We start from the raw sequence: 23,444 nt of genomic DNA, 5'->3' as shown, positions 1-23,444 counted from the left end.
GGTGACAGGTGAATATATAGGATTTTAAAAAAAGAGAGAAATCTAATCAGGGACAGACAATGGTCGTCGCTCATTGAAAGAAAGAAGTTTCCCACGCCATTAGTCCTTTAGATAGATATATCGGTTCATTAGAGAATGCTGCTGATGGACAAGAAGTTTATGGATTATATATGAAAGCCCTGGGGACTCGTTTACGGCGTCCCAGAAATATATGAATAAAACTATTGATTACTTTTTTAGAAGCGCAGGGTTCCATATAATCCCAAACTAGAAATGGAGACTGCATGTGCCAAAAACTAGCGTCAGAGAAGGGTCCTTTGCTATCCAGATGCGGGTATGGGCATCCTCAATCCACATTCAACAAAGCAAGTTACACAGAGAACAAAAGGAAGATTACTATTAAATGAAGAACCGAAAATAAACTGGTATAACTTTCTAATATAATGTAGGGTTAACTAGTATTACCCCCCCTAGATGGGAAATTAGGGTCTCCCCCCTAAATACACACAAAAAAAAAGTCAAAATGGGTTGACCGAATTTTTTTTGTGTGTATTTAGAGGGGAGACCCTAATTTCCCATCTAGTGGAGGGGAAATCCTAATTGGCTCATCTAGTGGGGGGTAATACTAGTTCACCCTATAATGTAATGTGTAGGTACAGAAGTGAACTGACATGAGAAACGTGCTTTAAGCTCCAAAAGCAACTAAATTACAACATATTTCACATTTCTCTAGAACAAGATGTATTGAAAAGAGAGGGAAAAAAAATAGCGCCGGACTACATCTTGAAAATATAAATAGCGCCAGACTCCTGTCAGTGAGGTCTGAATGGTTGATTGTACACATTCTACTTTCTTATTCGGATGCCAGGGATGTCTCTCAAACCCATCTTGACTGCCGTTTTCCTGAAAAGTGCAGGAGGCTTATGCAGGCCAATTGAGTCACAGAAACGACTCGCCAGTTCTACTAGTGTAGTTTTATCACGTCCTATCTCCTTAATTGAATTGTAGTATCCAAGCCAAGCGTGATATGCAGCTTCCTTGATGCTACAATCCATATTCACCAATGCATCCTTGACCTGCATGTACAAGCAGGTTCAACAAACTAGAAATCAACTTGGACATGCCCACATCTCTCTTATCAAAGTAAACCAAATGACAATTAATGACTGATGGAAAAGGATGGCATTATTGCTATGTAATGTGAAATTCATTTCGGAGTGGATCGGGGGAGGGGGTAGATATTTTCATGTGCTTTCGAGGTTGCTACAAGACCTCAAATACCTATTACATCGACAAAAATAACATGCTCCTTTTTTTCATCAAACCCATAACAAATTAGTATGTTAACTATAGGAGTAGGAAGTTATACTTGAAAATTAGAATGCCTGAAAAATAGAATAAAATAAATATACTTTAATAAAAATAAATTTTTCCAGAACAACTTTCAAAAAGCTAAATAGACTATTATTCATGTTGATTAGAAGTTGTTATGTTTGCCATCTGCCCATCTGTAATTAAGTGAAAAGTGACTATTGTAAGTTGCAAAAACCTGATAGCATCTATTCTTTTATGAACCCATGTGCATGGAAAAGTGAAAACTGTTTAAACGCATGAAAATGACCTAGAGATGAACCTTGAGTACTCATCTAAAGCTAATTATATATACAAGACTACAATTGCAAAATAACCTACCTGCAGAAATTTTATAATGCAAGCAAAGAGTAGAAAATTTTGGAACTTCCATAATGGCAAGTAAAAAGGTAAAAATGAGCTAAAAATGAACCTTCAGCTTTATATCTGAGTCCAACTGCATTAATGAGCATTTCTCAATTGGGAGATCTTTGATCTCATCTAAGATATAATCTTCCCAAGGTGCAAGCAATAGTACACCTTTTCCTTCTTTGCCTTCACGCCCTGTCCTTCCAAGACGATGTATGTATTGTTCTCTATCAGTAGGAGTACCGACCTGATCAACGCCAATGTCCCATGTTATGTACATTAGGAAAACATTACATTAATGTAATGGCAACACACACACACACACACACAAGAGCACCCACACACACGCAAGCACACACACAGACACACCTACAGATAGAGAGAGAGAGAGAGAGTTGTACCAGTTGCTTGAACATTATTAGTTCCACTTCTAAAAGGATTACTAAATATTCAGTAAATAAAACCTGGCGTCATATTCTTCTTTTATCAGAAAAAGATGACACATATCTCAATAAGACAGAGGTTCCTTGGCATCTGTATTGATACTACGTACGATAGCCTAGCTAGGTTGAAACCACTTATTAACCCTCATCCCTGCCTTCCCACCACCTGTCACCTTAGAAAGGAACTAAAAGACTTGCTAAATATTCAGTATTTAAAATCTGGCTTCATATTCTTCTTTTATCCGGAGAAGGTGACACATGACACATAATCTCTAAAAGAGATGGGTTCCCATGCATCTGCATGGACAATAAAAAAACATAACTAGGTTGACACCTCTTAGCATTCATCCTTACCATCCTACCTCCTTGCACCTTAGCAAAGGCAGTGCTCCAAAAGTCGGCCTAGGAGGTACCCAACCGACTCGCCTAGGTCTAAATTCAGTGAGAAAATCGATGGGATGATTAGTTGGGGCAAGGCGGGACAAGCAAGCATGCTAGGTGGCCCAGGCGGGCCCATTTTTTCTTTCATTCATGTTTTTTAAGAGGATCTGCCAAAAAACAAAAGCCAGAGATTGAAATATAAAGCTATAAGCCAGTATAGAACCCCTATGGGTTAAAAGTTTGAAATAAATATTTTTTATTAAAAAGCCCATTCCAGAAGGATCTATCAGATCAAAATAGATTGTGTTTCTCTGTTCTCTCAGTCTCTCTACTCACTCACCGATTGGTCAAGTGGATTGCTTCATAGCTTAACCTTTTTGTTTTATGAGAAATGTTTGGTTGGAAAACTTTCATGCCATTTTAAGAAGTACTTTTGTTTGTGTTCAATATTTAACTTATGACTAGTGTTTGGTTAGATAACTAATACATTTGATTTCTTCATTTCTTGCATATATTTATTTTATTTTAAAAAAAACACAACGCTGTGCGCATAGCCCGCCTAGGTTGCTGCTGGCGCTACCCCACCACCCGACTACCGCCAAGCGCTTTTTAAAACCGTGTGCAAGTGCAACGGACTAAATTTTCCCAGTACATCCTAAACTACAATAAGAGGAAGCCCACACAACAAAAGAAATGCATGATACTATGGCGAGTGCTGTTTAGAGATTTTGGGTGAGGCAACTGCCATAATACAATCATACTGTCATTTGGCTTGCAAAAATTAGTTTGTACTACTTTAAATATTAAAAAGATAAATAATATTTCAGAATAAGGGAATTTGTGAGAATGAGCAATCATACCTGAATCACCAGAGTAACATCAGGATAATTCATTCCCCGAGCTGAAACATCAGATGTAACAAGAATCAACCGCTTCGACTCCCGAAACTCATCAGAAATACGAGTTCGATATAGTTGAGGTTTTCTAGAATGCATTTCCCTGACATTCATTTTCATCTCTTGGAGCAGTAGAAACATAAGTGATGTCACCATCGAAGTTGTACAGAAAATAATAACCTGAAGGCAGCTAGAACTATGAGACATTTGTAAAACAAAGACAGCAGACAACTACTGCTAGAGTGTACAATGTATATTTCGTGAAAAAAACTATAATTTAGAATCTCAAACCTTGTAATCCACCACTTGTGAAACATGCTCCTTCAATAGCTGATAAACTATTTGAAAATGCAATTCATGTGGAGCAACATAATATATTTGCTTAACCTGCAAATGTCAAACACAAAGTGATGGCCCACTGAATGAAAAACAAATGAGAACCATATTTTAAAATAAACAACAGTAATTGCTTAAATGATCTAACTGTAACTGTGGTAAATACATTCAGGATAAAGATATGAATGAATAAACTATGTTTCAGATATCTAATTCTTCCAATGCATCCATTACCTCAGAACTCCAAACTAATGGGAAGCCAAAACACTCAAGTATTAGTTAACATTATTAGCATACAAAAACAATAGGGCTTGACCAAATATGCTTGTACTCTTTCTGTTCTTTTCTTTTTATTGGGAAATGGGCAAACTAAGATTGCATTACTAGTGCAAAACATGAATCAACTATAACCAGTGCAGATACGAAGTATTGGACAAATAATCGGGACTATTTTTCAAATGCACACATGACATAGCAGAAAATCACAGTGCTAGATTATTGATTACAACACCTTTACTTTCTGATAAATAGTAGCCAAAACCTGAAGACTAAATTATCAGCGGATCAATTCATTATTGTCATTCTTAAAAGCGTGGTCATTTTTACTACACGAACGGCTGCATCACCCTCAGTAGTATAACTAAGCAAAAAACCTACCAAAAATCACAAAGTTTTTACTGGGTACTCATACCTTATCATGAGTCTCCACACGACCTAGACCTACTGTATCAATAAAAGCATGTTCTCTCTTCAGAACAAGCTGTGAAACTCTGCGAACCTGCACATTTTTAATTCTTACTTATTAGAATATAAACAGTTGACAAAGATGCATCTCTAAACAAAGACAAGGAAACAGAAAAAATAAACCTCTTTTGGAATCGTAGCAGAAAACAACACGGACTGCCTTTGACGTGGCACACAATCAACAACTTTCTCTATATCCTTTCGGAATCCCAAATCTAGTAAATGATCAGCTTCATCAAGTATAAGCATCTTCAAGTGCATTAAACGAACAGAGAATCCTGATTTATTCTCAATATGGTCCAGCAACCTACCAGGGGTCGCAACTATAATCTGCAAATGATTTATGAGAGTATACAAAAATCTGTCAGATAAATGTGTTAAGATAGCCAGCATCATACCCAGAAACAGATGCCTTTTCATGCTATGTCACAATGATTCTATAATACTATAATAGTAAAAATAATAAGAACAACAACAACAAACAACAACAACAATAATAATAAGGTCCAAATAATATCCAATCTGAATCGCCATAATTCTTCATAAATTAAAAATCACAGGAGTTTTTTTTTTTTTTAAATGACGTGGTACACTGCCAATTTCAATTTGCAAAAAGTGGAATGACAATGTAGAATGAGCTATCCTTCTAAAAAAGTGGAAAACAAAATACATTAAATAAGACACCATCCACATATCATCGGCAAAGTATTACATTGGTATAATTGAGGGCAAGTAGCAAGCTCCTTTTATAAGGAAAATACATCAACACCCAAAGACTAACCAAAGATAGTTTCCAGGACTAAAGTACCCTTCCCCATGAACCCGTTCCGAAATTACACCCTAAATACAATACACAAAACATTTTTTGAAAAAAGAAAGAAAAGAAGACAGAAGCTCAAAAATCACCACCAAACTTCCACTATCCCACACCCAGACCACCACCCTGAATACAATACAATCTGTAAATCACATACATCATCGGCAAACTAAAAGCCTCTAAATTTTAGAGAGCGTGACTACAGATAAGCAAGAGATATACAAGTTTTTTAATATGCTTTAGGAACCTGGAAACCTTGACGTGAGTATGTGACTATACAAGAACTTGATCACAATTGACAAACCTGGCATGGATCTGATTCTAGACGTTTCAGATCAACCTTGAAACGAGTACCGCCAATCAGAGTCTGGACACCAATACCATCATGGTACTTTAACATGACATTAGCTTCTGCAGCAATTTGACTAGCTAGCTCCCTTGTGGGGCAAAGAATGAGAACTACTATTGGTGGCGTCCGTTGATTTGTTTTTGCGCTGCTAGCCTTTACAGCTGCTTCAATTGCAGGAAGCTGTTTTTGTTGAACATTGCAACCAAAATAATGGAAATATAAAATATCTAATTTTCAATAAAAGAAATGGCAAATAGGTTGTACCAAAAAAGCAGCGCTTTTTCCTGTCCCAGTTTTAGCTTTGACTAAAGCATCCATGCCTGCTCCAGATATGAAATATAATGATCAGTTGTTATTCATTAAAAGAAACAATATTAATTGAGTGTGGCTCGCTATAATATCTTGTTGAAGTATATAAAAAGAAAAGGAAAAGAAGGAGATATCGTACAATGATAAAAACATCACTACAATAATAATAATAATAATACGAACACAGCAACAACAACAACAAAAATAATAGTAAAAACAACACAAAGATAAAAACAACTATTATTATTATTAAAAGATAAGATGTACAAAAACATAGTAGCATACACATAATCAACTCCAGCATTTGCCAAGATAGTAGCTTCTACTTTGCATAACAGAAATGCTAGCAACTGTGAATTTGTCAGGTTGACGATGAGTCGTTAAGCTCATTGATTGTCTTTAAAGAATAAAGAGGTTAACGAGCTGGGTTTATTTGATTCAATCTCATAGAGCAGTAGTTTGTTTTGTGAAAAGTTACATAAGACCTGCCTTTTTAACCACCAACACATAACTCAATTCGAGTCGGACCTCTAAAGTGGAGTGAGAAATGTGGCTTGGTTGAATCAAAGGAAGTTGAATACTTGTATGATCAACTACACTCACTAGAGCTGAACTTTATGCAACAAAACAATAAATTCATCGCATAAGGGTAGCAAAGACAGATACTTTGAGATGGACAAGATCAGTGACTGACATAAGATCAATAAACAAAGTAACTAGTCAAGAAATTTACACTAACGAAGCTTCAAAAATTCCTAATCAGAACCAGGTGAATGGAACGATAAATATCGCTCCAAAAATCATGAAGAGACAGGAGCATAATTAAGAGGCTAGATAAAGGGGGGGGGAGAGAAGGAAGAGAAAGTTGGAACAGACACCGCACATGAAAGAGGAAGACTTGAAGAAATGTCCGAAGCGTTTCCAAACATGATTCAAGGGAGCACCATAGGAAAGACTAAAGCAGTAGATGATGATAGCGTTGGAAGAGGAGGGGAATAGTGTTGAAGATGACAACGACATTAGGCGTCAGGTGGAGAGAAGGTATAGGCAACGGAAAGGAGGCAGTGGTGATGATGTCAACAGCTTATAAGAGATTGTTCAAAGTGTGGAAGGGTAAACAAGTAATCGAGGATTAAGATTTACAGTTGCTGGAATTCAGGAATCACTGGGAAATCGACGTTAAGGCGAATAGAGGAAGATACTGGAAATGTTTGATGAAAGAGAGAGGAGGAGCCTAGAAGGATCGTAGATGAGAATGAAAGGGAAGGAATGTGGACAGAGGCAAGCAAGGAGTGGGATGATTACGCTCACGAGGATGACCTGGCTAAACCGAATCTGGGACATTAAGGAGAGAAGTTCAAGGAAGAGGAGGGAGGATCTCAAGAGGATTGATGAGGATAAGTCAGAATGGTTACAGGGTAGGAGGTGGGAAGCTAAACATCCTTCATCCTGGAGGTGGGAATGTGGTGCATTGCCATTTGCCTGGTGGAAGTACTTGGGCATTATTCTCTTTTCAGTTTCTGCTTTTTTACTTTTTTAGTCTTCTGTAATTATGTATTTCAACAGACTTTCGTTTCTGCAGAGTATGGTACTAGGGTTATGGGCGTACTGAGATTCTTTTGCATGGTCGTTGGAGTCTTGGAGATTAGTCTCGCTAATTGTTGTAGGTGTTGGTGTAATTTTGACTATATCAAAACTATTATCTTCTACCAAAAATAAAATAAAAAATAAATGAATGAATAAATAAATCAACTAATAAAGAAAATGTCTTCAATACAACAACAGCACAAAGTTATAAATTTGCCGCTATTTTCAAAATGCATATCAATGGTAACTTCACGATAACGAAAGTGCTGATTAAGTTTTTGTCCAAGCACGTATAAGATATTTAGAGGTAATAGTCTAATAGATGAACTAGTGTAGAAATCTTGAGGATGCATAGATTATTTTAAGTATACAAGTATGGCAATTTACATGATAATTCATTTTTCCAATTGACCCCGTAATTTGAGCCAAAATGACAAGAGCACATTTTGGAAAAATAATCATGATTACTGTCTCAAAATTGATGAGAACCATATGACTGGGAAATGGATCAAATGAAATAATAGTAATGATAAGTTTGCTCTCTTACCATCAAGGCAAACAGAAAGAGTAGCCTCTTGTACTTTGGTCATTTGTAGATATCCTGCTGATGTAAGTGCCTTAATTGTCAATGGAGAAATGTTACTTTCATCAAACCTGAGAAACAGACGTAGCATGTTAGCCAAATAGCATGTAAGTAATGAAGAAGGGAACCCAAAAACTTCACACTGAACAACATAAAATAATTTAGAAATGCGCTCTTACATATCCTATGAAACTACTTTCACAGACTACCTTCATATTGTGATAGTTGTGTCAAAGAAATTGATTTTTTTCATTACTAAAACCTACCCTAATTTAACCCTAGAAATTGATCAATATGGGCAGCTCCAAACAAGCCACTATACACCTTCAAAGAAGTTAGAGTAAGCTCTAAGGTGGATACAAGCTCGTGAATCTGATGCTTGAATGTATCTAAATTCCTACTTCTCCCTCAATGTGATCAATATTTTATATCATAAATGCAACTTCCAAATACCAAACATACGTAGCTAGCTACCATTGCTCAAAATTAAGTCCTCTCAAGCAACTTTCCAAACCGGTTGAGTAAGTCCTCGCATGCAACTCAACAACTAGACAGGTGGTTTCAGTCCTTTTAATGAATTAATGTGTTGAAAAGGGTGTCAGAGTAAAAAGTAGAGGGGAATGATTGGAGGGAGAAAAGATGGACAAAGAAATTGGTAAAACAAGCTTCTGGCGACAGGAAGAGTTGTGGGACAGTACACTCTGCTTCCTGCAACCTTCATCTAACCTGAAATAGCTTCTAGTGTTGTAACTCCACATAAATCTCTAATTTTAACACACATTTGATCTTAGATAGTCCCATGGCCCCCTGACATTAGCTTTTCGCACAGGAGATACTCATAGAGACTTCTCTACAATAATTTGGAGGTTAACAATGACTAGAAAATCCAATTCTATATCCCTTAGATAAAGTTCCAATATAACTATCCAAAAACTACCAGACATGTTATATAGAGAACAATACTACAAATTGAACACCTTTTGTGACTGAGAAGTGAATCCTCCTAGATCTAAATGTCTGGGAGTTCATATATATGATTTAGGAGCTTACTAGTGTAGCTACCTTTGTTCAAATGTGCAGCTTCCTAAATGGCTAAATCAGAATACAGGGTCTTTGGATATCTCATAGTGATTTGCAGAACATAAACACAAACAAAACAAAATGAACTTATTGGTCAAGTTGATTGCTGTCACAGTTCAACAGCTTACCAGTAGGTCCCTTTTTTAAAGTTTGTCATATAGAGTCAGAGAACTTGAAAAAAGTATTTGGGTATAATAAAGGGAAGACTACACTGCGAAATTAGTTTCTGGTGACAGGGGGGGGGGTAATATATCTTATGGCACAACCTCTGCTGCTGGGCACCTTCATTTAATCTTAAATACGTTTTAACATAAAAAATACCACAATCCATTCTAAATTTCTACTGGACAAATCTTAAATTCGCATTGGACCATTAGATGCCTTCTGTACAATAATTTGTAGATTATAATGCGCACTTACAAATCATTTTTCCAGAATATTAATGCCACCCTGATCCAAGTTTCTTCCAAATATCTTGGATACGCAAAATATGTTATAACCATCCAAAGACAACTACACACGATATGACATTAATCATAATGCTACATATTGAATACCTTTTCTGACTGAGAATTGATTCTTCTTGATGTTGTTCCACTTCTTCTACCCTTGACCTCCTCCTATTCAACTCTTCTCGAATCAACTGAACTTCCTCAGACAAACATTCTTCCTCAAACACCTTTGGCCCTATCCTAGTTTTCTTCCTATCATATTTCCCCAAAGAAGCTCTACTCATTACATCATTCACACTTTTCCCACCTCTCGAATCCATCTCTTCCTCTGAATCCTCTTCGGTAAATCTAAACTTCGGAAACTTCACCTTCCCACTATCTTTCCTACTCACAGAAGACTCCACCAAACCTTCCTCCGACGACCAATAATCCGAATCCTCATCATCGTCACTCGCCGCATTCCCATTCCTCTTAAACTTAATCCTGGGCGGTTTATCCCTTCGTCCATTATTAGCCTGAACTGAATAATATCTCGGCCTAACACCCCCATTCCAAAAACTCAAACCTTCTATATCATTCCTCCCATCATGAACAATTTTCCTCAAATCAATATTCGAATCAAACCTCCGAGGCTGTCTAGCCATCGGGGCCGATTTCACCGGCCCATCATCTTCATTCCATAAATCTTCAGCCCCTTCTTTCATAAACCGGTTCGCTAACGCCTTAACTTGATCTTGAGCACTCATTGCAGTGTAATCAGAATTTGAATTTGATGTACCATTTTCTTCTTGAAATTGTTCACCAGCAACTTTAGCACGTATTTGTGTACGTATTCTTGCATGGTAAAGTTGTTTTTCTTGGTCTAGAAGTTTACGTTCTTTTTCTTTGGCTTTTTTTTCGTGTAAACGTTTCCATTGCCATTTATTTAGTCCACCTGGGAATGTTCTTGGTCCTCCACCCATATAACGGAAGATTGTGAAATTTGATAGGAGATTAGTAATGGGTTTCTTTTGGAGAAATGAGTGCATGGCTGGGTTTTTTTTTTTTTTTTTTAAGTTTCAGGGTTTAGGGTTTTAGAGTGAGTTAAGAAGAACTGAAAACGGGTCGGGTTTTAAATCCGATCCAAGAAAACTCAAGTCAAATTGACTGATTATTTGACTGATTTGACTCTTTCCAAATATTCTTCTTACATCATTCTGGCCCCACCTTCTTTTGCAACATCTAAACCGTTCGAGCCACTGCCTAGATATGTAAGTGAGAAGAACCACCACCTTGTGCAGTTGTGGATCACTAATGAAGAAAAAGATGGAGTACTCGTTTTCAAAGGTACGTATATTTTTTTGTCATTCACTCATTCAACCCCCAAACTTTAGTGAGTGCTGCTACACTGACACATAAAATTGACACATTTATCTGACACAGTGATGTGGCAGATGATACATGTCTTGTATCATCGTACTACACGTCATATATCATTGTGTAAGAGGTTGACACATGTCATATATCACAATGATACATGACATATATCATCTGCCACGTCACTGTGTTGGATGAATGTGTCAAGTTTTTCTATCATTGTAGAATTATTGAGACTTTAGTATATATATACTATTTGTAATATATATAGGACAGACCTTAAAAAGATATTTATACTATTTTTTTCCCCCGATGAAGGCTCTTCTTCTTATATTAAACATAAATAAAGTTGTTTACACCATTCAGAGTCTAACAAGGAGGGGGACATATGGCTGCATAATTTAAAGCCCATTTGCTTAATTCATCTGCCTCCCTATTATGAGCTATCCTAAACCAATAGAACAACAAATTACAACTGAACATGAAATAAGATTGTTTAAATAAAACGTCAATTCGTGAGATGAAATCATCTTGCTCCAATCCAACTCCATTGCTTCTAAGAATCAGCATCAAGTCTCTGCAACCCCATTATCAACACTTTGTCAAGTTTCAATTTGTACAATGTACAACAGGATTGCAGTTAGCTCCGCACCATGACGCTCCGCTTCATAAGGAGTTTATACGCGAAACCTTCTATACACTGACCCCAACAATTTGCCATGTGCATCTCTGCATATTCTGTTGCTCTTCCTTTTCTAGTCATCCTATCAAAAGCTCCGTCAAAACTTATCTTGGGCCAGGAACTATAGAAATCAATACCTAGGTTGTTCAAAGGCATATGGTATTCAATGAGATTATTTTCCTTATAATATGGGAGTTTACTATTTTTGCATTCTTATAGATTGATGAGATTTTGTAAGAAAGCCGCAGATGAGACTTTTGCACTTTAACTAATGGAGATTATCACGTTGCAAACGTTCCTGATATGCGTGGAATGAAGTGTATTGCATCATGTTATGTTATGGTTGGTTAATATTGGAGAGTTATTAATCCCATTTCTTCAAAAAGATTCCATTGCCATAATTATTACATACTTCGGATGATTGTGGTGTTTTATCGTATCCCCCAAGTGATCCCAACTGCATGTGTTGTAGTGCTTGCTAGCAAGGAGAAAAACTCCTATGTGTTTTTGTTGAATTGGTGATAGCAAATGGATTGAAAAAGAGTTAATTAGTATTTGAAAATGAAGGCCATATATTCAAACCAGTTCCCTGGTCTGAAATAAGTTGCAAAGGAAAGGTATACCTTTTATTTTTTGAAAGGATGGTTGTCTCATGAAATATAGCACGGTATTGGCACCCCTATAAATGAGACTAGCACCCTTTTGACCAATTCAACGGTATTAGCACCCCTTCATTAAATACACACAAAATACTAACGGCAATTAGCTACCGCGGGATCGCACAATTCCACGACATCGGGTTGCCGTGAGATCCCATATCCCACAGAAGGTGGTTGTTGTGGGTCATTTTTTTTATTATTGTTTTTAATAGCCACCGTAAAAAAAGTTAGTTGTTGCGAGAAGATTTTGTTTACTAAAATAGAGTATTTGCTTGCGTTAATTATCAAAACTCTTATTCATTAGTTTGATCACAAAATTTTCTTATAGCATATGCAAATATTTGTCGTGAGATAACAAAATTATGATTCGATTATATATTTTTTTTGTCATGGTTTTGGTGTTGTTATTGGAGTGTATAGAGAAAACTTTAAAGAAGAAAATAAAGTATTCATATGTCGTGTATGTTTAATACGCAAAATTTGAAGTGAAAAAAAAAAAAAAAAAAAAACAAAAAAAAAAAAATGAAAGAATCTTAGTGGGATATGGGATATCGCGACAACCCAATGCTGTGGATTGTGCGATCTCGCAGTAGTTATCTGCCGTGGATTGTGCGATCTCACAGCAACTGCCTGCCGTAGAACTATGGATATATAGAGTGTAAAAAGACATATAAAGAATAACCATTATTATTTTACTTTTTGTCAAAAGGGTGCTAATCCCATTTATGGGGGTGCCAATACCGCAACTCTTTTTCCAAAGAACTATATGACATGCTTAAGAATATTCCAGAGCCCATGATTTCTTTGCCTCCTCCGTGTGTTATAACACTTAAAAAAAATTCACCTCGGAATATGTACAACACAATTAAGACATTTGATGGATATCTAACTTCTTTAAATAAAATGGGGCTCTACAGTAATTTCATCACATTATTAATTTTGTTTTTCTATTTTGCCCCAGGCCAAAACCAATATTACAATTCATATTATTTTTTGTTTTATTTTTTATTTTGTCTTTTAGGGATAAAATTGTAATTTCGTAACTAAAGGAAAAAAAAATCGGTTGGCCCATCATGTTAGGATTAATTAGGTGACAGAGACTTACAAAGAGGCTAGTATCTATAAAATGGTTTGGGTTAAGGTGGAGAACTTGGGTGACCGGATTTTCTTGTTATTCTACGATTCTATATCAGTTTCTGCAACTGAATTAGGAATTAAAGGCAATTGCATATATTTCACCTGTTCTACAAGGTTGTATAGATTTGATATGGATGATGGAACTGCAACAATTAATTACTCTGCCCTGTCCAACAAAATTTATTGCCTGAGGGACCTTTTTGGATGGTGCCAATGTGCAAACTGCAGGTATTTTGTCTATTTACTTCTCATTGTCATTTTTATTTTTATTTTTTTATGTTTCTTCTGTTCTCTAGTGGTTCGCTTCGTATTAACATTTACTTTTAATTTCGACATATTATTTCATCTCTCTGTTGTTGTTTTTCATTACTATACGTAGCTGAGTATTTTTTTTTTGTCGATTTTTTTTTTTATTGGGTTAGGCCAGATCTGGGATGTAACTTTTGACATCCTCAAATTGTTCATCCCAAGGAGGAACAAGATAGTCAACATGGTTTACATATTACAAATTTAGCTAGCTAAGTCAGCTACTAAGAAAAGTGTTGTTTCTTAGTCATACTGCATCTGTACTGCTGCCAGCAGAATTAAAAGGGATAGAGAATAGGATCTATTTCCCTAGGTTCCATGGAAAGGATAATGTCTTCTACTCGTTATCGTCAGGCAATTACCACTGTTTTGGGAGAAAATATTCTCAAGAAGACTGGACAGATACATCTGTAAACTGTCAGTGGATATGGATTTAATCCATTATATAACAATTAATTGGCTTGCTATTTGACTTGGGTGTTTTACTAGTCTATTTCAGTATTTTGTGTTAAAAAGGAAGGCTCCTCCTCAAATATTTTGGCCTATACATTGTTTTAACAGGGGTGTTGGATTAATAGATTACTCATGTGGAAACGTTTCTGAATTATTCTTAAAGAAAGATCTCAACTATTCATCCAAAGTTCATCTTTCCAGGAGATGGTAGTGTCGCCTCCATGTTTCTTCTCAAACAACTTAAACTACCTACAAAGTACAAACAACCAGAACAACCACAATAATGTCGTTCAATATTGTCCCTGCCCAGTTTGAAATTCATGAATGCCATCACAGCATCACTATCATAATAAATATAATCTATTAAGTTCACATTGCAACAGAAAACACAACGTAACAGCATCGTCAGGGTCAAGTTTTACTTCGAAAAACAGCTCATATATTTCTCAGTGTTCGAAATGTCGACACAAGAGACTCCGAAATACCAGTATATCGCAACATATCGATCAAATACAATGTATAATATATCGTGATTTTCGCGATATATCGGCAGCATTTTGTAACGGTAATATAAAAGATGACTTCTCCAACCGTCCAATCCTCAAAAAACAATGGAGAAAAAGAAAATATTACTTGTAGGAGGAACAGGCTACTTAGGCCAACATCTTTTACAAGAATTTTCTCAATCTCATTCCAACACTCAATACAATATAGCATTCACTCATCACTCTTCTCCACCACCTCAACTTCTCCTCAACTCCATCTCTCCTACATTTCTTGCATTCCAAGTTGATCTTCAAACTGGTCATGGACTTGATACCATTTCCAATAATTTTGGTCAAGTAAGGTTCTTTATACATTTCCTTTTGTTGGGCATTCATTATTAGTTTTTGTTTTTTTATTACTAGTGTTTGTTTGTAATACAGCCTGATTTGATAGTAAATTGTGCTGCTCAATCTGTACCACGTGTTTGTGAAATGGACCCAAGTACTGCAATGGCTACTAATGTACCTTGTTCTCTTGTTAAGTGGTTGGCAAGTTTTCAAGAACCTGCTCTTTTGATTCATTTGTCAACTGATCAAGGTATATATATTTGTTCTTTTGGCAAATTTATATGATTTGGAAACTTGGGACTTTTTATAATTCTTACAAATTGTTATATGAAGAAAGTTAGAGGAATAGGAATTAAGATTGAAGAAGATGAAGAATTATAAGAAAAGGGAAATAGGGTTTTGAGAGATTTGATACTAGATTGATAAGTTGATTTGAACCCTACAATGGGCTCCTTATATAGATAACCTCCAATTTAATGAACTAGAAACAAGACTAAAGGAAACTACTAAATCTGCTTACTAATTAATCCTAAAATTAGTAAAAATACAAGTATACTGCAAAGCAGTGGGGAGTGAGAGAGAGACAGGGGGAGTTAGGGCTTTGGGTGGGTGAAGAAGAAGGAGAGAAAAAGAGTTAGGAAGGGTTATTGAGATTGGAGAGAAAGAGTGAGTTTGGGCGAAGAAGAAAAGAAGATAGATTGAGGACAGTCAGACGAAAACCGCGTCATTTGACATTCTGGGCCACTCAAAAAAAGTCGGCCCAAGATACTCAGTAACAAACCTGCGTAAGGTGAAATTGAAGAATGACTCAACCAATAGCCCTCAGATACTACACGACAGGCAAAAAACTAACTAGTATAACTGCTAGCAGTGGGGAGTGAGCGGAGAGTGAAGGAGGGAGAGGGAAGGTGAGTTTGGGCCTTTGGGGTGAAGAAGAAGAGAAGAGAGACTGAGGACAGTCAGACAGAAACCAACGAAACAACATTTTGGGCCACAATGCCACATACCCCCCCTAGCCCAGAACGTTCACTCCGCTCACTTGAATATACTAATTAATAATTGCTAAAATGGTTGTTCCCATCCTACATCATGAAAGTCATTACATTCTCTTGAAATAATATTTTGGAGTAAAAGTTTACAGTTATGAATTCAACATTTGAAGAGTGCAATGTGGTCTTAGGTACGAGTTCAAAAGGAAAAAAGCGCTTTAGTATTTCAGCAATGCCAAAAGCAGCCTATTTTTAATTAATTACCACACTATTCTAGTTTAGACTATGACAAACATGCTTGTCTTAGGAAAGATGGTGACTAAGTTGTTGAGCTTAGGTTCGTAGCTTGTAATCAGAAACTTTATAGATTAGAATTATAAATTGTTAAGGGTCGTCGACTGCAGAACAAGACACTCTATTTTTGTTTGATACAGATACATCTCTAAGTGTATTTTAACTATTTTTATAGAATAATTCTTGTGTGTCCTCATTTTTTATGTTCTTAACTTTTACTATTACTTGATCTGGGATTCAATGAAGAAAGTTATGTTTAATTGATTCGCTGTGTCACTTAAGTCACATCATTTCTCTTGTGCTTCGGCCTGCTATACTAAATTTGTGTCTCTTAGGCTATTAATTTTTTCTCACAAAATATTCATTTTTATGTAATTTGTATACTACCAGTTTATGAAGGATTAAAGTCCTTTTATAAGGAAGATGATGAAACAGTTCCAGTAAATGTGTATGGGAAATCAAAAGTGGCTGCTGAGCAGTTCATTGTTTCTAACTGCACCAACTTTGCAATTTTGAGAAGCAGTATCATCTACGGACCACAGACTGTTTCGCCTGTCACAAAGTCTCTGCCAATCCAGGTGCATTTTATGATATGCTTGTTTTTCTGTTTAAGTATCCTGGCAACTATTCTAGAGGTTGCACATTAACAATAAAATTTATGTGAGAATTAGTGAGGCATTGTGCTTCCAGTATGTGCCAAGCCATGAACCTCTCCCACATGACCAGAAACTGGTAGGGACTATCGGCTTGGTGATTTCTGCATTTAAATAAAGCCTGGGTAAGATTGGTTAGCCTACCCATGCCTCAGTAAATACATGAGCTTCTGAAGGCATTTATCTTGACTAGATGCATAGTTCTACCTTGTATTGCAATGGTCTTTCTGAATGGATTAGGTTTCAATGTCAAACATGTCTCAGTTCATATTCTTATTTGCATTCTGTAACAGATTTTTGTTCTCCGCCTTACCGCAAGATATATCTAGCATTTACTGTAGATTACTGGGTTATACCATTTTAACTAAAAATGTTCACTGTGACAGATATGGAGACAAACGTAAGGATAAGTGGATAACAGTAGAAGCTTGTTTATTAATATATGAGAATTTTAGTAGTGCCATACCATATTGATTTAATGTCTTTCTTTCTAAGTTAAATAGAATTTAGTGTCTAGTCCATGGACTCTATTAATCAAGGTTTGCAAAGTTAAGGACTTCATCTTGGCTTAAAAGCCCCATTGGCCCTTTTCACTACAACAATGTTTTGTGCGAATTTTATTGCACTAACCCAATTTATGGTTCAAAACTTCATATGTATTATCTCTATCTGGTGGTTTTTTCTTTTTTCCCAATGCCTAGCTTGTATTTTAGAATGAATGAGTTAAAAGAGCACAGATCTGATTCAATAATATACTATGGGGCAGTACTGTTGTAGTACGACATAGTGATATACAGACTATATTCATTGCAGGCTATGTTACATGGACACACCATATTTTTGAAAATTATCTGTGTCAGATACGTGTCCATGTCGGACACATATTGTATTCGGGGTTAGTTAGGGATACCCCCTCATTATTAGTTGCAATTAGGGATACCCCCATTTTCAAAACTATTAGTGATACCCCATTTCAAGAACCAACGGTAATGCTTCTTCATGTGAAAAAAAAACTTAATTTCGTAGCTGGTTGGATCTTGCAGCTAGGGGGTATTTGATATACCTCAACTTTTGATATTTCGCCATGTCAGACACTTCGTATCCATGTCAATGTGACTTAGATTGTAGGACTAGTTAATGTAAGAACAAAGATATTGTGCAAACCATGCTTATTTATGTCAGTCATGCACTCATCTAGTCATCTGAATCAAAGTATATTACTGAGTTGTATCCTCTTGCGCTGTTGATAAGTTGAGAAGTATCCGAACTGTTTTTACCATCATAAAGTGAGGATGACCTGGGATACTTTTGGTAACTTATATTTGTATTATTGGTTTTCTGATTCAGACTTACAATGATATGTAGTTAAAATTAAATTAACTGGTAAATCTTAATAGCAAATTTGTCTTGATTAGAATGAAACCAGCAGAACTGAAGACTAAATAGTAAAATAGTTGCAGTAAAATTATGTTATTGCTAATGAAGAAGAAAGTTGAGAGAGAATGGAGAGAGAGAAAAGAGAGTACGGCTTAATTAGTTTCGGCCTTCTCTCATACTTCTTATATGGAGAATAGTCCCACCTATCTAATGACTTATGCAGAACTCTAACAGATACAAACATTTTTTTGTTTATTTTTAATATTGATAAATCAGTGACTTTGTTACCTACTGTAATTGAGTTCTTAGACAAACCTAATTTCAGTTGTCAGCTTAATCTATATTTTTCTATGCAGTGGATTGACGGTGTCCTTTCCAAAGGTGTCAAAGTTGACTTCTTTTATGATGAGTTCCGATGCCCAGTGTATGTCAAAGATGTTGTAGCTATCATACTAGCTTTGATTAAGATGTGGATACTGGGTAAGATTTTCATTACGTATTGCACTTGGATGATACGTCACTCTGTACAAAAGCAATTCATTTCATCATTGTTCCATTCCCTAAAATATCTTTGTTTAAGGCTTAAAGGCCGTTATCACAAAGATGCCCCGTGTATGTCAAAGATGTTGTAGCTATCATACTAGCTTTGACTAACATGTGGATACTGAATAAGATTTTCATTATGTATTGCACTTGGATGATATGTCACTCTGCACAAAAGCAATTCATTTCATCATTGTTCCATGGCCTAAAATATCTCTGTTTAGGGATTAAAGGAACTGTTATCTCAACAACATTGGTTCCTTTATGCTCTCTGGGGGCTGGGCTCCCTAGGAATTAAATTATGGATGCTAGTATAGTTTTGAGGGACTGATTGGTTCTTATAGTCAAGGGTGATGGAATGTCACTGTCTCATTATTGCTTAGCTCCTCTGACTTTGCTGAAATTACTCTGGGTAGAAGCTCTTCATTATCCCTGTGAATTTAATTCTGAAGTTCAAAAGAGGATCTGATGGGAAAGGCAAGAAAGCTGCTAGCATCTGTCAAATAGTAACAACTTAAAGACATAGCAACAAATACGTTTTCGATGCGAAGTAACTGAACTTTAGTGACATCATTCATTTTCTTGCCTTGAATTACTATTATGTATAGCCACCGCTCAGTTACTTTTTAAAGGACTGTAAATGTTGTTTCATCACTTCACCGTTAAATAAGTAAAGCTGAAAGAAGTGGTTGTCAGAATTGAATCGATAGCTTTGGATGATATTCCAACCACTGGCTTGCTCTTGGTGGTTTTAGAATGAGGCATTGAACACTCGTCTCATAGGTCTTCAGTGACCTAATGTTGTAACATGTTCAAAATGTGCTTAATCCAAATCCAAAGAGTTCTATCATCATTCATTCCGGTTTTGTATTGGTCCTATAACACCATGATGCATCAACCTGTAAACTAATTTTGTATCAATCCTTGTGATAACAACATCTTGGTCAAAAGAAATATTCAGAGGATACCATTGTCTTAAAACAACGTCTCCTTTGAATCTTCCTTTTTCTCTGTTCATAGTTTTTTGTTCTTAACTTCTTATGCTATTCCTGGTGCTCATCTCAGATGGGAAGCAAATGCAGTTGCTCTATAATGTTTGTGGACCAGATAGGTTATCTCGTGCACAGATGGCAGAGGCTGTGGCATCTGTTCGAGGATACAATACATCATTAATTAACCCTGTGTCTGCATCATCAGTAAGTGTTGCTTTTGCTACAATCCTTGAAAATAGTTATTTTGCTTGGACATCTACTTGACTCGGCCATCCTACCATGAGTAGCTTGATACAGACAAGAAAAAGAAATTGTTTTTCAACACATGGTGTACACTGTACAGGGCACCCATTGTTTTTCAGTTTTTCGTCAATACAATTGAGGTGGTTAACTTAAGACAAGCCTTGAATAAAGTATCTGCAGTTTGTCAATTTTTGACATAGCCTATTAGTTTAAATACTATTGACTTGTGTCGTCCGGGGAGATTTTATAAAAGTGGAGCTTCAGTTTACTTGAGGATGTCAAACGATAATAATAATAATAATAATAATAATAATAATAATAATAATAATAATAATAATAATAATAATAATAATAATATAAATAAAATAAAATCCATAGCAATCTTTTGAGTAGTAGTTGCAGTGATTAGTAGATAATTGTTCAAGGGAAACCATGAAAAGTGGCAACATGATTTTAAGGATTGAAACCAGCAAACGAAAACAAAATTATGTCACTAAAGTAGAAACAAGCAATATCGATAACCAAATAAAAATCTTCAGTAAAGGATTTCCATTTGTCATGGTTTTATGTTTATTCTGCATTGATGCATTGGTAGGCTACTAGAAAATGTACCTCCTCTCCTGTACTTGTTGAAAAGTGATTCTCAGATTGCTTGCATGCTTTTCCTTGTACAGTAATTTTATAACTTTTCACCATTTTGATTTTTCAGGTCAATCGTGGCGTTCAATCGCCATCTGACATATCCATGGACATTAGTAGATTGGTTCAACAACTTGGTGTTGCTCCTATTTCATACAAAGGAGGTGTTAAATTAACCCTTGAAATTGAAGATGGTTTGTGATTGTGAAAAGAAGTTGGCTTCAAATTATATACAATATTGATTTTTGTCTCAAGCGTGGATTTCACCAGATATTATCAACGTTCTCAATCTTCAATCTTCCAAGACCTGTATTACGGTAGTGTTCTGAACTTTCATCATTTCTATTACAAAATATCTTGAGATTTATGTGATGAGATTTGAAAGTATAAGTGACGATAATGATTTCTATTACATTGTTTCTAATGGTAATCGATTTTAATAGTTGTAAGGTTTCGTCACTCTTTAGTGCAGTTAGTCTGCTATACTCGTCAAAGGGAAACTAAGTACATTTATAAATGTTCTGTATTTCTTTCTACCCCCCGACGTTTTCAGAACTGTCAGCTACTCTTACCTCTTCCTCCTCATGTAGCTCTGCTTTCATTTCCTCATACAATCCTTGTTACTTGTCAACATTTACTTCAGTACAATGGTTTCTTTTAGCAATTCCCAAATTCGCTTCAGCTACATGTCCATAAGCTCATGTTGGACAGGCTAGCCAGAAGTATGTTATGTCTGGATACAATCCTTTATGTTATCTTAAATCACTTGATAGTGTCCCCCTGCTAAAAAAAATGAGTAGGGAAAAATTGTGTACTTGCTTAGGTGAATTACGATATTTTCCAGTTGAATTACTCTGGGAAATTATCCCATGATGCTTTGTCCGCCAACACAATAGATGGAACTACTATAAAGTATAATTGTAACTAGCATCTAACCCTCATCCGGAAATATTTCATGTATTTGATCACAAAGCTTAAGAGTTTTTTATGCTAAACTTTTTCTTAGAACCATATCCAATGATTTTTTCACATAATATGCATATTCTAGATAGTATTACTGGTCAATGCCTATAACATTAACAAATGAAGATTTCTGTATACCAAATGCGCTGGCGAATTTAGACTTGATGCTTTACTTGCTTAAAATATATTATTATACACTGAACTTTTCTAAGGAATGAAAAAACAAGTCACACTTTAAGAATCAGAAAAATCCTGGCAAATTGCCTTTTACAGGAGAATAACTAATCCGTGTGCTCATGTTTTAATGCTTAAGGGATTACTACGACTTTACTTTTACTTTCATCTGTTTCAAGAATTTCATGTGCTTTTTTTCTGCAATAAGAGAAAGTATAATTCTGCTATGGATTTCATGTTCAATCCTTCAAGGTTTTACCTCTTTAGCTAGGCAATAATTGATTGTGGAAGGGTTCTACCACCAATGATTTCAGTCTTGCAACTTTTCTACTTATTCCCAGTATCATTTATTGCATGAAAAAAGGATTGTTGGTCTTGTTTTATAGCTCACCACACATTTCGACTGTGAGTCTGTAATGAGCGTATGTTATGAAAGCATATTTGCCTCAAGCAAATAATACTGTGAAGCGGGGAGATTTGAGCTACATTTTCCAACTGCAAGACCAGTCTTTTATTAATTACTGCATATTTTGGCATAAAGAATGGTGTGCACTTGTTCCTTAAGTTTTAAGCAATCTCTAAAAATTCGATTCTTAAGAGCAAAAAAGTTTTGAACTTGTGTTGTCGGGTATCAAATATCAATCTCTAAAGGAAGGCTTGAACTTGTTAGAACTACTTGAAGTAATGGACAACTTCGTTTTCGTTTTTTACCAAAAATTACATGGATGGTTTGTGGGGGGAATGGAGGATTAATGTGAACAAATTTGTTCTTTAACAGTTGGAGAAAAGTTGTGTTTCAACTTTCAACAGCAACCAAAAATGAAATCTATTTTTGTGAAAGGAATCATTGTCCTTGCTATTTACAGATTGTGGGTTGTTCACCCACTTGATACATTTTGTGGACCTCTAATTGTTCACCAGGGTCCAAAGTTCCAAACTATCAAAAGCATCCGATATAAATCAACCCATTGGACAATGCACTTTCCAAAAAACCATGAAATATTTTCGAACAATGTATAAAATTTCAGATATAATTATGGGCAAATTGTGTACCATTTTTTATCGGGATGATATGGACATGATAATTAGCAAGCCGAGATTTTAATGGGCGGCAGGCATGTTTCATAATAGTCATCCGTTTTTCGGTTGTGTTGGGACTAGGATTGGGTCAATGGATCGGTTTGGATTGGGTTTTGGAAAATCCAAATCCGAACATAAAAAAATTGGGAATCGGAAACCCGAACCGATAAGATATATTATAAATTAAAACCAAACCGAAAACTATAAAATCATAAATTAAATCAATTAATTTCAACTACACAATTAATAAATATATTCAAAATTAATCATAAATATTACTAAAATGTTAATTTATCGGTTTGAATTCATATTGGTGTATTCAAAACCAAACTAATATCTTATTAATTCGGTGTGGTTTTAGTTTGATAGAAGACA

The 23,444-nt window shown here is 35.7% G+C and overlaps 2 protein-coding genes across 3 annotated transcripts; one reads left to right on the top strand and one right to left on the bottom strand.

Annotated features, from left to right (window-relative positions):
* Positions 1-404: 404 nt before the first annotated feature.
* On the bottom strand, positions 405-10,777 carry LOC147494775 (putative DEAD-box ATP-dependent RNA helicase 48). Its single transcript, XM_086569269.1, has 11 exons — positions 9,802-10,777; positions 8,129-8,235; positions 5,950-6,005; positions 5,641-5,865; positions 4,643-4,849; positions 4,467-4,553; positions 3,731-3,826; positions 3,404-3,619; positions 1,784-1,966; positions 643-1,076; positions 405-445 (listed from the first exon to the last, which is right to left on the bottom strand). Exons 1-10 carry the CDS (start codon positions 10,722-10,724, stop codon positions 846-848), a joined length of 2,331 nt encoding a protein of 776 aa, XP_086425395.1. The 5' UTR covers positions 10,725-10,777; the 3' UTR covers positions 405-445; positions 643-845.
* Positions 10,778-13,597: 2,820 nt separating this feature from the next.
* Positions 13,598-21,294, top strand: LOC147494774 (NAD(P)-binding Rossmann-fold superfamily protein). Of its 2 annotated transcripts, none has more exons than XM_086569268.1 (6): positions 13,598-13,758; positions 15,216-15,372; positions 16,796-16,983; positions 18,792-18,915; positions 20,044-20,174; positions 20,923-21,294. In XM_086569268.1, exons 1-6 carry the CDS (start codon positions 13,735-13,737, stop codon positions 21,052-21,054), a joined length of 756 nt encoding a protein of 251 aa, XP_086425394.1. In that variant the 5' UTR covers positions 13,598-13,734; the 3' UTR covers positions 21,055-21,294. The 2 variants fall into 2 exon arrangements, with proteins under 2 accessions (XP_086425394.1, XP_086425393.1); XM_086569267.1 differs by lacking the exon at positions 13,598-13,758 and adding an exon at positions 14,826-15,131.
* The last annotated feature ends 2,150 nt before the right edge of the window (positions 21,295-23,444 follow it).

Source organism: Coptis chinensis, chromosome 6 (genome assembly GCF_015680905.1).
Source record: "Coptis chinensis isolate HL-2020 chromosome 6, ASM1568090v1, whole genome shotgun sequence".
NCBI lineage: Eukaryota > Viridiplantae > Streptophyta > Magnoliopsida > Ranunculales > Ranunculaceae > Coptis > Coptis chinensis.
This window is presented reverse-complemented; position numbering and strand designations above follow the sequence as displayed.

Bases quoted from the DNA above. Each gene is read 5' to 3' on its own strand.
- LOC147494774 (XM_086569267.1), top strand. From the start codon at position 14,901: ATGGAGAAAAAGAAAATATTACTTGTAGGAGGAACAGGCTACTTAGGC. The intron at 16,984-18,791 runs GTGCATTTTATG...TTTTCTATGCAG, and splicing joins CAAAGTCTCTGCCAATCCAG to TGGATTGACGGTGTCCTTTC. The intron at 18,916-20,043 runs GTAAGATTTTCA...TGCTCATCTCAG, and splicing joins GATTAAGATGTGGATACTGG to ATGGGAAGCAAATGCAGTTG.
- LOC147494775 (XM_086569269.1), bottom strand. From the start codon at position 10,724: ATGCACTCATTTCTCCAAAAGAAACCCATTACTAATCTCCTATCAAAT. The intron at 6,006-8,128 runs GTAAGAGAGCAA...TATCTGGAGCAG, and splicing joins TCTTTCTGTTTGCCTTGATG to GCATGGATGCTTTAGTCAAA. The intron at 1,967-3,403 runs GTATGATTGCTC...GGCGTTGATCAG, and splicing joins ATGTTACTCTGGTGATTCAG to GTCGGTACTCCTACTGATAG.